This window comes from Alosa alosa, chromosome 9 (genome assembly GCF_017589495.1).
Source record: "Alosa alosa isolate M-15738 ecotype Scorff River chromosome 9, AALO_Geno_1.1, whole genome shotgun sequence".
NCBI classification, from domain to species: Eukaryota; Metazoa; Chordata; class Actinopteri; order Clupeiformes; family Clupeidae; genus Alosa; species Alosa alosa.
This window is the reverse complement of record NC_063197.1, coordinates 35,462,666-35,476,226: the sequence shown is the minus strand read 5'-3', so window position 1 is coordinate 35,476,226 and position 13,561 is coordinate 35,462,666. Positions and strand designations below refer to the sequence as shown.

The window sequence follows — 13,561 nt, the reverse complement described above, 5'->3', positions numbered from 1 at the left end:
CGCTAACTATCAAACACCTCCTGCTCTGATGGAGAAGGTACGTTAACTACGCTAACTACGCTAACTACGCTAACTATTAAACACCCTCCCCTGTTCTGATGGAGAAGGTACGTTAACTACGCTAACTACGCTAACTACGCTAACTATCAAACACCTCCTGCTCTGATGGAGAAGGCACGCTAACTATGCTAACTACGCTAACTACGCTAACTATCAAACACCCTCCCCCTGCTCTGATGGAGAAGGTACGCTAACTATGCTAACTACGCTAACTACGCTAACTATCAAACACCTCCTGCTCTGATGGAGAAGGCACGCTAACTATGCTAACTACACTAACTATCAAACACCTCCTGCTCTGATGGAGAAGGTACGCTAACTACGCTAACTACGCTAACTATCAAACACCCTCCCCCTGCTCTGATGGAGAAGGTACGCTAACTACGCTAACTACGCTAACTACGCTAACTACGCTAACTATCAAACACCTCCTGCTCTGATGGAGAAGGTACGCTAACTACGCTTAACCACGCTTAACTATCAAACACCCTCCCACTGCTCTGATGGAGAAGGTACGCTAACTACGCTAACTACGCTAACTACGCTAACTATCAAACACCTCCTGCTCTGATGGAGAAGGTACGCTAACTATGCTAACTATCAAACACCCTCCCACTGCTCTGATGGAGAAGGTATGTTAACTATGCTAACTACGCTAACTATTAAACACCCTCCCCTGTTCTGATGGAGAAGGTATGTTAACTATGCTAACTACGCTTAACTATCAAACACCTCCCACTGCTCTGATGGAGAAGGTATGTTAACTATGCTAACTACGCTAACTATCAAACACCCTCCCCTGTTCTGATGGAGAAGGTACGTTAACTACGCTTAACTATCAAACACCCTCCCCTGTTCTGATGGAGAAGGTATGTTAACTATGCTAACTATCAAACACCTCCTGCTCTGATGGAGAAGGCACGCTAACTATGCTAACTATCAAACACCTCCCTGCTCTGATGGAGAAGGTATGTTAACTATGCTAACTACGCTAACTACGCTAACTACGCTAACTACGCTAACTACGCTAACTATTAAACACCCTCCCCTGCTCTGATGGAGAAGGCACGCTAACTATGCTAACTATCAAACACCTCCTGCTCTGATGGAGAAGGTACGCTAACTATCAAACACCTCCTGCTCTGATGGAGAAGGTATGTTAACTATGCTAACTATCAAACACCTTCCTCTGCTCTGATGGAGAAGGTATGTTAACTATGCTAACTACGCTAACTACGCTAACTATCAAACACCTCCTGCTCTGATGGAGAAGGTATGTTAACTATGCTAACTACGCTAACTACGCTAACTACGCTAACTACGCTAACTACGCTAACTATCAAACACCTTCCTCTGCTCTGATGGAGAAGGTACGCTAACTATCAAACACCCTCCCACTGCTCTGATGGAGAAGGTAATGCTAATAACAGACATAGAAAACGCCACGCAGCCACCAGCCACACAATGACACAACAGACACAGAAAACGCCAAGCAGCCACCAGCCAACTGACACACAACAGACACAGAAAACGCCAAGCAGCCACCAGCCAACTGACACACAACAGACACAGAAAACGCCACGCAGCCACCAGCCAACTGACACACAACAGACACAGAAAACGCCAAGCAGCCACCAGCAAACTGACACACAACAGACACAGAAAACGCCAAGCAGCCACCAGCCAACTGACACACAACAGACACAGAAAACGCCAAGCAGCCACCAGCCAACTGACACACAACAGACACAGAAAACGCCACGCAGCCACCACCCAACTGACACACAACAGACACAGAAAACGCCAAGCAGCCACCACCAAACTGACACACAACAGACACAGAAAACGCCAAGCAGCCACAACAGCCAGAAAAACTGACAGACCTACCAACAGTAGAGTTAAGTTTAACAGCAGTAGTTTTGAATAAATTTGCCACCAGCCAATTTTCAAGCCACCACCCAACTGCCAAGCAGTTTAAGCAGCCAATTTAATAGCAATTTATGCAGCCACATTTTCAAGATCTAAGCGGATTTAATGCGCAATGCATCTACATGTATGTGGCAACAACAATCCTTCAACAATCGCATCGTTTTGTTAAATGCACATGCAGAGGAGGGGCATGGCCTGTTACGAGAGAGCGGGGCGGGGCAAGGAAAGGCTGTGTGCGTAAATAATAATAAAAATAGTACAACATAGAACATTAATGTGTAGCGGCCGGTTTAGTCATTAGTCAATGTATGGGAAACACTGGTGTACAGTATATATGTGTGTGTGTGTGTGTGTATCTGTGTGTGTGTCCATTCATGTGTGTGTGTTAGAGTATGTCTAATCGAAGCTGCTGAATCGACACTCCAGCCCGCGTCTAGGGAGATGTGGACGCTGAGCCGAACCGTACAGAATGCATACCCACCACGCATCAATTTTTTCTTCTCTGAGGTGAGACGCTGGTCAGCAGTGCTCCATTACTGTAACAATAACAGCCCAAAGTACTGTTTAAAATATCACTCAAATGAACAACAATAACAGCCAAAAGTACTGTTTAAAATATCACTCAAACTAACACACACTCACACACTCACACACACACACACAGTCACACACACACACATTATTCTCTTCACACACACACTTCTTCACACACCTTAATAACACACACTTTCCCTCACATACACACACACACACACACAGTCACACTTACACACACACGCACACCACACCTACACTCTACTCAACTACCTCCCACACTCACACTCACACACACACACTCTTCTCACACACATTAATTCCCTCTCACACCTTCTCTCATAATACACACAGTCCACACACACACAGTCACACACACACATCAATAATTTCACACCACTCATACACACACTCTCCCCTTGCCCATGAAGTTGCTGTTGTCTGCGGTTGTAGGCTAGATTTGCTTTTGAGTTCTTTTCATATCTGCTTTTACTTTTGTATTGCACCACCTCGCTACATTAATAGGCTATGTATGTTATAGACTTTCTATGAGGTACCAGTGTTTAGCTGTGTCACAAAACAATAAGCTTTGTCAGACTACTTTTAAAATGATAATCAGGGCTATATACATTTTAAACATTCGGGCTGAAGACCACAAAGCCTTATGTTAATTCTTCAGGTGGGAAGTGTCAGGAATTTTCATAATGAGAGATGCTCTCATTGGTGGTTAGGATATGGAGTAGGGGATTGACAGCAACATAGCCAATCACATTATGAGAGATGCTGAATTTAACATCAACTGCGATGTTTGATTTTAAATTAATGTCAATTTAGCCGGGACTGTAAGCTGGCACACGTGGGTGCTCGAGCAACGGAGCCATGGTATCGGCGCCTATGCCCAAGACACACACACACACACCTCCGGTTATGCTGTTGCACGTAACATAGTTATACACCAGCTGACACACACACACACACCCTCACACAAACACACACCTCCAGTCATGCTGTTGCATGTAACATATTTATACACCAGCTGACACACACACACACACAGACTCACACACACCTCCAGTTATGCTGTTGCACGTAACATAATTATTCACCAGCTGAACTAAACAAAGCCCTAAGAAATCATTGACCACCAGAAAGTCAGAAAGTTGACACCATCCTAAAGCATGCATACACACTTTTTTAATATTGTATGTTTTTTGGATTTGTTTGTCATTCTATGTATCAATGTGTGAGTCTGTATAAGTGTTGTCTAGCTCTATGTAACTTATGGCTCCTAAATGCAAGACAAATTCCCCCTTGGGGCAATAAAGGTTTCATTCATTCATTAGCCTACATCTGGCAACCCAGAAGAGGCTCGCGTCTGGTAGTCTCGAGAACGTTCACCAGTGTTTTGATTTTAGCCTACAGAACGTTCGGTAACAATCCTACAAATCGCTCCTTTAATAATACTATGACAAAAGCTCAGTTTTAGTTCTTAGTTCGGATGGGCCCCCTTGCATCAACTCTGTGTTCTCTCCCCTCACCCCAAACGTTCCTGCTGAATGTGGTTCTGTGTTCTCTCCTCCTACCGGGGGCTCCTCAGGGGAACCACAGCGAGGTTCCCACGCATGCAGACAGGGCCAGCCTCAGAACCAGGAGTAACGTGCAGTTTGGTCGGCCCAGTTTTGGTCAGATGTTCTACGGAACCTCCTCCAAAGAGGACTACCCGAGACGAGAGGGGGCCCGGGCCCAGCCCCACACACACCCCTCTGGACGTGTGCTCTCCGGCCTGGGTATGAGCACACACACCAACCACCACCAAACATCAGGCTCTCTGATTGGCTCCCACCAGTCATCATATCTCTCTACACCAAACATCAGGCTCTCTGATTGGTTCCTACCAGAGCCATATCTAGTCTATACCGAAACATCAGTCTCTCTGATTGGTTCTTACGCTTTGGGCTAACCAGAAGCGGCACTATGCTTGGTTTTCACACTTTGATTTTTACATTTGAAGTACTAAATTCTACAACCCCAAAACAGAAAAAGTTGGGACATTGTGTAAAATGCAAATAAAAACAGAATGTCATAATATAAGTCTCGTAAACCCATATTTAGTTGCAAAAAGGACATAGACAACATCTGAAATGTTGAAATGTAGCTGAAATGACAATTTCATGGTTAATATATGCTCATTTTAAATTTCATGCCAGCAACACGTTTCAAAAAATGTTGGGACAGAGGCAACAAAATGCAAAGCAAAATGAATTCTGCACATATTTAAACATATGGCTCCACAGAAGAAGAGTCCGGGAGCTGAAAAGGCCTGTCTGCAGTCCAGACCTGTCCAATTGGGTGGGTCAGACGGTTCTGCAGTCCAGACCTGTCCAATTGGGTGGGTCAGATTGGGTGGGTCAGACGGTTCAGCAGTCCAGACCTGTCCAATTGGGTGGGTCAGACGGTTCTGCAGTCCAGACCTGTCCAATTGGGTGGGTCAGACGGTTCTGCGGTTCAGCAGTCCAGACCTGTCCAATTGGGTGGGTCAGACGGTTCTGCAGTTCAGACCTGTCCAATTGGGTGGGTCAGACGGTTCAGCAGCTGAAATATATTGTGGAAGAATGGGACAACATTTCATTCTCAAAACTGGTCCCTAAACACAGAATGCTGTGAAATCCGGAGGTGAAGCAGCACAGTGGTAAACATGCCCCGGTCCCAGCTAGATAGATAGATAGATACTTTATTGATCCCCAGGGGAAATTCAAGAAACCCAACTTCTTTTAAAAGAAGTCCTAACTTCTTTTAAAACATGTTGCTGGCATCAAATTCAAAATGAACATATATTTTCCCTGAAATAGTCAAATTTGTCATTTTGCATCTAAATAAATATTCAAGTCTCTAACGCTTTTGCCTACAAAGTAGTCTCGGTTCTGCTCCCACCTACTTGAATGCCCTCATACAGACTTACACTACCTCCAGACCGCTTCCTCTGGCGAATAACAACGCCTAGCTCTACCACCGGTACGCTCAAGCCAATCCAAACTTTTCTCATCTGTTGTTCCTCGCTGGTGGAACACACTGCCAGTTCCTACAAGGGCAGGGACATCCTTTTCCACTTTCAAAAAACTCCTGAAGACCCAGCTCTTTAGAGAACATCTACTCTCATAGCAACACTTACAACAAGTCTTACTGATCCTAGCACTCACCAGCCGTCTTGAACTGACAAGTAACTGTTAAAAACAGCACTCACCGACGCACTTATTCTTACTGTACTCTAATGTTTTTTTAAACTGTCCTAAAATTGTGAGAATTGTTCTAAAACTTACTGTTTACCATGTTGTTAGTCGCTTTGGTTAAAAAAGCGTCAGCCAAATGTAATGTAATGTAATGTAATGTAAAATATGGGTTTACAAAATTTGTAGATTATCAAATTCTATTTTTATTTGCATTTTACACAACATTCCAACTTTTTCTGATTTGGGGTTGTTCTATTATTGCTATAACCAGATTACTGGTCCAATGCTACATAGTTCAATAAGTAAGTATAAGTATAAATACTCTTTTGATCCTGTGAGGGAAATTTGGTCTCTGCATTTATCCCAATCCGTGAATTAGTGAAACACACACAGCACACAGTGAACACACAGTGAGGTGAAGGACTCACTAATCCCGGCGCAGTGAGCTGCCTGCAACAACAGCGGCGCTTGGGAGCAGTGAGGGGTTAGGTGCCTTGCTTAAGGACACTTCAGCTGTGCCTACTGGTCGGGGTTCGAACCGGCAACCCTCCGGTTACAAGTCCGAAGCGCTAACCAGTAGGGCACGGCTGCCCCAATATTTAATAGATCATTATTATGAGAATTCAATATTTAATAGATCATTATTATGAGAGTTCAATATTTAATAGATCAGTATTAATATTTAATAGATCAATATTAATATTTAATAGATCATTATTATGAGAGTTCAATATTTAATAAATCATTATTAAGTAAGGGATAATGTATAGAACGCGGGGTCATTACTGGGAAAATAAGTCCCGACAGGGTGAACCCGGACCCGGCGGAGGGGTCTTGTTCTGCCCTGAAGGGACTTATTTTCACAGTAATGACCGCCTCTCTATACATTATCCCGCTTTTATTATCTGGCTACTTGCCAAAACGAAATGATAAACTTCCCACAATATGACTTTAGCCTACATAGCCTAGCCTATTTGTTACCGTTCATCGTGGCATTTGCTGAGAAACACACACTGCTATAATATGCTTTCACGTTTGAATGAAGTTCCAGTCCTTGCGTAGTGATATGAAAGACGTATCAGAAGCACAAAACCCGTTGCCATTGACAGCGGTAATTATATGTTTGCAGTGGTAATTACATGAATTTATTTACCGCTAGAACTTTGGGAAATCCCATTCAAGTCAATGGAGTGTTCTACTAGCATTGTGAAGAGCCGTATAATAATATTTAATAGATCATTATTATGACCTTTTTTGTCCCCAGAACCAGAACCTGCTATCACAACGATGCAGAGAGACTTCCGTCCCTCAAACGGAAAAAGGCAGGAGCTGCCCCCCTCTCAATTAAAACAGGTAAGCGGTAGACCCCACTCAGTTAAAACAGGTAACTCAGTTAAACAGGTAAGCGGTAGACCCCACTCAGTTAAAACAGGTAAGCGGTAGACACCTCTCAGTTAAAACAGGTGAATAGTAGACCCCTCTCAGTTAAAACAGGTAACTCAGTTAAAACAGGTCAGCGGTAGACCCCTCTCAGTTAAAACTGGTCAATAGTAGACCCTCTCAGTTAAAACAGGTAACTCAGTTAAAACAGGTAAGCGGTAGACCCCTCTCAGTTAAAACAGGTGAATAGTAGACCCCTCTCAGTTAAAACAGGTAACTCAGTTAAAACAGGTCAGCGGTAGACCCCTCTCAGTTAAAACTGGTCAATAGTAGACCCTCTCAGTTAAAACAGGTAACTCAGTTAAAACAGGTAAGCGGTAGACCCCTCTCAGTTAAAACAGGTGAATAGTAGACCCCTCTCAGTTAAAACAGGTGAATAGTAGACACCTCTCAGTTAAAACAGGTAACTCAGTTAAACAGGTGAATAGTAGACCCCTCTCAGTTAAAACAGGTGAATATTAGACACCTCTCAGTTAAAACAGGTAACTCAGTTAAACAGGTGAATAGTAGACCCCTCTCAGTTAAAACAGGTGAATAGTAGACCCCACTCAGTTAAAACAGGTGAATAGTAGACCCCAACAGGTAAGCGGTAGACCCTCTCAGTTAAAACAGGTAACTCAGTTAAACAGGTAAGCGGTAGACCCCTCTCAGTTTAGTGTTTCCGCTAGATTTCAGATTTTTTAACAGTGGCAGCAGCGCCCCCGCCCCTCAAGGAAAAAAAGGTTAGTATAAAAAACTGGTCGGGTGTCACTCGCGGGGTGTTTATTTAATTCTAGTTGCTAATCACACCATTTAGCCTAACATGACTTGAGAGGGACAGGATTCAGGAACTAAGACAGGCCCATCTTCTGTTTGACTCATGTCACGTTAACCCATGCATTAAACCACATGTCACTGCTTGAACATACCGGTAGTTCACGTTGACAATGGAGAAACGCTTAGCTTACTTCGTTCATGACAGAAATTAGGTTATGTGCCAAGACGTTGTAAAAACACAACCCACAACACTGCCTTTATTTGGTGCAAATCTCCTTTACTTTATAGTCCGCGATTCACATTAGGCCTACTAGGCCATCACTGCGAGTGCATACAAAATGTTTTGAAATTTACCTTCGTTACTACCAGCAGTCGTTGCTTTTTTACTGCGTCGATTCGTGATTTAGTGCGCATCTAATGTAACAGCGGTGTCTTCGCGGAGACATCCTCTCAGTTTCATTTTTGCTGTTGTTGCGAGCGAGCTTAGGCCTATAGCCTACGATATGGGAAATACTTTCTACAATCAGCTTCAGAAATTAATGGGTTTTCCTTGGCCTGTGCTACACCTTTCCACCAAGTTGTGCGAAAATTGTAGTTTTTGCGATGTTGACAAACATGCGTAGTTCAGGTTAGACAGGTAGGGTCTCGCGCCAAGCGTTTCGATCCTCAGACCTTCATCAGTGCAAAGGTAACAGGTAAAGGTAACAGTGCTTTGCACTGATGAAGGTCTGAGGATCGAAACGTTTGTCACCTCACTTGGTAGCACATTGGTTGATGGATTAAACACTTCGTTTATTTATTTTTCAACGGCAAACAATGGTGTGCGAGTTTTCTTCCATGATTGACAAACATGCGTAGCACATGGAAGCTCTTGATAGCGCATGCCACTAACGTCTATAAAAACAATATATTTATGGAATAAAACTAGACAGGTACCTCGGATTAGCATTGCTGTTTATTCATAAACTGCAATTTTCAGCAGCCAGCGAAGGGCTTTTAGCCTACTATGCTTCCGGACAATATTTTGCGTCTCCCCTAATTCTGAAGCAGTGGCACCGATAAAAATGAATGGGGAAACACTGAGAAGACAGTTAATGCTTTAAATAGGCTACATCAATACAATATATAATATGTGAAGTGAAACTGGACGGGCCATAATAACCTCTCACTAGTTTAGGCTACTTATTGTTAAATTGCAATGTGAGCGGCAGCCAGCAGGGGAGGATACGTCGCAGGATTATTTAAAAAGCAAATGTGCGTCTGCCCTGATTCTGATACCGTGGGTATTAATTAAAACGTGGGGGGCCGCCATGCTGAAATAAACATAGAGGAAACACTGCAGTTAAAACAGGTAACTCCGTTAAAACAGGTAAGCGGTAGACCCCTCTCAGTTAAAACAGGTAACTCAGTTAAAACAGGTAAGCGGTAGACCCCTCTCAGTTAAAACAGGTAAGCGGTAGACCCCTCTAAGTCAGTGTTTCTCCAGGGTGGTCCAGGGACCACTGGTGGTCCGCAAGCTATCCCAAGTGGTCCACGGGCAGACGTGGTAAAATATAATATAGATGAGTTGTTTGCCATATTGAACCAACTTGTATGTAAATCTAAACAGTTCTGCAACACTGTCTATGTAAGATATGCCCGTTTAAATCATATGAATCCTCTGACACAATAAGCAAGTTGCAAAGACAATAAGCAAGGTGGTTCAGTGAGTAGGCCTATTTTGTAGGCTTATACTGTTGAAGTAGGTCTAATCTTTAGCTAAGTGGTCCGTGAGTTTCTTTTTATTAGTTAAGTGGTCCTTGGTCTGAAAAAGTTTGAGAAACACTGCTCTAAGTTAAAACAGGTAAGCGGTAGACCCCTCTCAGTTAAAACAGGTAACTCAGTTAAAACAGGTAAGCGGTAGACCCCTCTCAGTTAAAACAGGTAAGCGGTAGACCCCTCTCAGTTAAAACAGGTAACTCAGTTAAAACAGGTAAGCGGTAGACCCCTCTCAGTTAAAACAGCTGGTGGTAGTAGACGCCCAGTCAGAACAGGGGAGCCGCACCACAAGCAGTTGAAACAGGAGTTAAAATGGTTAAAATAAAACAGGAGTAAAATGGTTAGAATATGGTTAGTAGCTGATCTGAGGTCCAGACATCTGAAACAGAAGACTGTTTAGTTTGGCTAACAGTCTGTGAGTCACTCATTCACCTCCTACAGCTTCTATTTTGGGACCTACTCATTCGTGGACCAAATACTGGACTGTGACACTTCAAATAATTGTTTTTCTTTTCCAGGAGCCTGAACTTTGATACAGTTTATGTAGAAAGAGACTGTCTGACTAGTTCACTGTCAATTAAACTAGGTCAACTACTGCAGATCGAGTCCACTGTTTAGATTGTACAGATTTGGGAGCTGTAAAAGCTTGAGGGAGCATCAGTGTTTACATGTAATGTCTTGCCAATAGCAAATTGATTTTGCCTAGTTATTAGATAAGCTTTAGTTAATTTAGACTTAACCCTTAAATGACACATATAAACACCTTGATCAGAATAAAACTGCTGATTAAACAGTCATGTATACGGTCAATCAGATTGGCTGCTGTATCTTCTCATGGAAAAATGAAGCAACAACGGCAAAGTGCTTGAGAGCACCTGATCGGAATAGAACGAACCCCATGTAAAAGATTCTAAAGTGCTTGAGAGCACCTGATCGGAATAGAACGAACCCCATGTAAAAGATTCTAAAGTGCTTGAGAGCACCTGATCGGAATAGAACGAACCCCATGTAAAAGATTCTAAAGTGCTTGAGCACCTGATCGGAATAGAACGAACCCCATGTAAAAGATTCTAAAGTGCTTGAGCACCTGATCAAAGTAGAATGTACTCAATGTAAACAGATGGCATGAATCTTTCAATCGGAATCGTTTAATCGGAATGACAAAAAAACTGTCCATGTAAACCCACCTACTGACACCAGACTCTGATCTCAAGCCTTAGCCAATCAGACCACTCAGGGCCTTAGCCAATAAGACCACTCAGGGGCCTTAGCCAATAAGACCACTTAGGGCCTTAGCCAACAACAACACTTACCTGGTGTCATCAGAAGTTGGTTAATTAAACAACACTTACCTAGGGGATATTCCATCAACTTCGCTAAAGGCCAAACCTGGCTTATTTCGATAAGTCTCGCTAATTTTAGTGAGAATTCCATTCCATTAATGAGGTTAACGTGAATCCCAGCTTGGTAACTATGGGAATTTATGCCACAGAACTAACCTGCTCCATAGCAGGTTAACTTTCAAGTTAAATTAAGCTGTCAAAGTCCATAGGTGTCCCTGTGCACAAACCTTCAGTTGAACAGGTGCAGGTGAGGCAGGTAAGTATAATCCAAGAGTGAAAGATTAAGAATCACCGCACACTGAGAAGCGCTAGGCGAAACGCGTTGTTCGTTCAAAAATAAATATTAAGTTAATGGTGATCAGTGTGCGGTGATTCTTAATCTTTCACTCTAAATTAAGCTGTGTTGCAAAAAAAAACAATCAGTCGGAAAACGAGTCCAAAAAGATGGTTCCGTCAACCTGTGCTTGCGTCACCTGTAGCCTACAACTTCAAAAATAGAAATGTTTTTTCCGACAGTGTCACCAAGCATGGATTTACACATTCACTAGCTCCAAAGAACGTATGAAGATTATGCGATTAAAAATGTTTTAACTTCACATGCGTGTGGTTCTAGGAATCTTGCTACTCTATGTCACTTACGTTCGGTGGTGGTGTAACGTGCAGCGAGACAGCATAGGAAAGGAATTACATTCTTGCGTGTTCGCAGGTTCGCTTCCCATACGAAGTATTAAGGCTCCATAGTTTATCAACTTGATAATGGAATTTTTTGTTATAATCTTTGATGAAAGACATATGTCTACTGCTGATAAAGGATCATGCACATCTTGGTAGGCTGTTCAGTGACAGCTTTGCCAGTGGGCTACAGCTATAGCCTATCTGATGCAAGCCAAAGGATAATTCTGCAGCCAGCTAATAATTAAAACTGCTTCATGTGTCGACGATTTTTCATGAATGTCAAATCAACTGTGTGCTACACAGATTAAATATTAGGCATAAATTGAATTGAAAGCCATTGCATTTCAGATAATTTTATTCCAAAACACTTTGGGACTTGTTGATACTAATTTTATGACCACCTACACCTAGACAAAAATTTGGAGTGAACTCTTTTAATCTAAGAACGTAAGCTAGGCTATAGATAGTTTTGAATATCCATATGCAGATCCATAAGTTGTTTTTGAGTTTATACTATTTATTAATTCACTCGTTTTGTTCAAGCATAGACTGTATAGACCTATGTGTTCAAGAGTGAAGCCAATCAAACTCGCAATTGATTTCAAAACCATTAGCATTGTTGTTTTAAATGTATGCTTTCATTATTCTCCCATTTCTGTAGGCAATCTATTTTTTTCTCTCGATGTTAAATTTGATGACTTTCGATGAAAATCCTGTAGATGGCGCTTGCCAAATCAACAGAAATCGCCTAGTATTGTCTTAATTTTACGAATATATATCCTCTTTTCGTCAATCTACTGTTTTGGTCTACTGTTCTACCTCCGGCACGAAAGCAGAGATGAAGCTGAACTAAACCTTGCTTTGAATAAACGAGGCCAAGATGCTGCTAACTCGAGTTAATGGAACGGCTTCAGCCCCAAGTGAAAGTCTAGGCTAGTTCAAGCCAGGCTATTTCTGTTAAGCGCCGCCTTCATTAGCGAGGTTGATGGAATATCCCCCTGGTGTCATCAGAAGTTGGTTAATTAAACAACACTTACCTGGTGTCATCAGAAGTTGGTTAATTTAAACAACACTATGGTGTCATCAGAAGTATGCACCTCAGGCTTATTTGTTTGTTTGTTTGTTTGTAGATTAAAGAGAGTCACATCAGTCCACCCTGTGAGAAGCACCACTTCAACACAACCCACAACGAGGCCTTTACATCATTTCCTCTGTCAAAAACATCAGCAATGAACCCACAGAGACTCCAGCACAGCTACGTCCCCCTGTAGAAACTCACACACACACACACACACACACACACACACACACACACTGTTACCTTTAAAACAAATAAACACATGTTGCTGCTCTTAGTTTGTGTCTGTGTAATGATTAGGAATCTTCTAGAACCTTTTCTCACTGGGGGTCATCACAGGGTCACCACAGGGTCTACTGAAAGGTGAGCTTTGCTCTCTGCTCCTTTGGTTTAGGACCAAAGTCCCTATTGACGAGCCAACAGGCCAGACTAATGTGGCCTGCTGACTGCATCTGTGGTGCCAAGCTATGAATCTGACACTCCCATGTCTCCTGTTTGCATCTCCCACTATCCGCTGTATCTGGGGTGAGAGGACGAGACATTTAGGGGAAGATGAGAATTGTTGTGACAGCCCTTCTTATCTCCTGTAGCAAGATCACTGGGGTGCCAAGCATTGCACTCACACATGCCCTCCCCATGAGCCATGCGCTGCTCTCCCTACTGACCCAGTTTCGGCTGTTTTGTTTGTTTGGTGGACGAGTAAAGATTTGTCAGCAGTCCAATGTGCATGTCAACCTTGGACACATATTGCACTCACTTCT

The 13,561-nt window shown here is 42.8% G+C and overlaps 1 protein-coding gene across 1 annotated transcript; it reads left to right on the top strand.

Moving 5' to 3' along the window:
• The first annotated feature begins 2,430 nt into the window (after positions 1–2,430).
• On the top strand, positions 2,431–13,063 carry si:dkey-13m1.5. The gene is made up of 4 exons (XM_048252939.1): positions 2,431–2,496; positions 4,121–4,310; positions 7,015–7,103; positions 12,853–13,063. Exons 1-4 carry the CDS (start codon positions 2,431–2,433, stop codon positions 12,991–12,993), a joined length of 486 nt encoding a protein of 161 aa, XP_048108896.1. The 3' UTR covers positions 12,994–13,063.
• The last annotated feature ends 498 nt before the right edge of the window (positions 13,064–13,561 follow it).

Bases quoted from the DNA above. Each gene is read 5' to 3' on its own strand.
- si:dkey-13m1.5 (XM_048252939.1), top strand. From the start codon at position 2,431: ATGTGGACGCTGAGCCGAACCGTACAGAATGCATACCCACCACGCATC. The intron at 2,497-4,120 runs GTGAGACGCTGG...GGGGCTCCTCAG, and splicing joins TCAATTTTTTCTTCTCTGAG to GGGAACCACAGCGAGGTTCC. The intron at 4,311-7,014 runs GTATGAGCACAC...TTTTGTCCCCAG, and splicing joins ACGTGTGCTCTCCGGCCTGG to AACCAGAACCTGCTATCACA.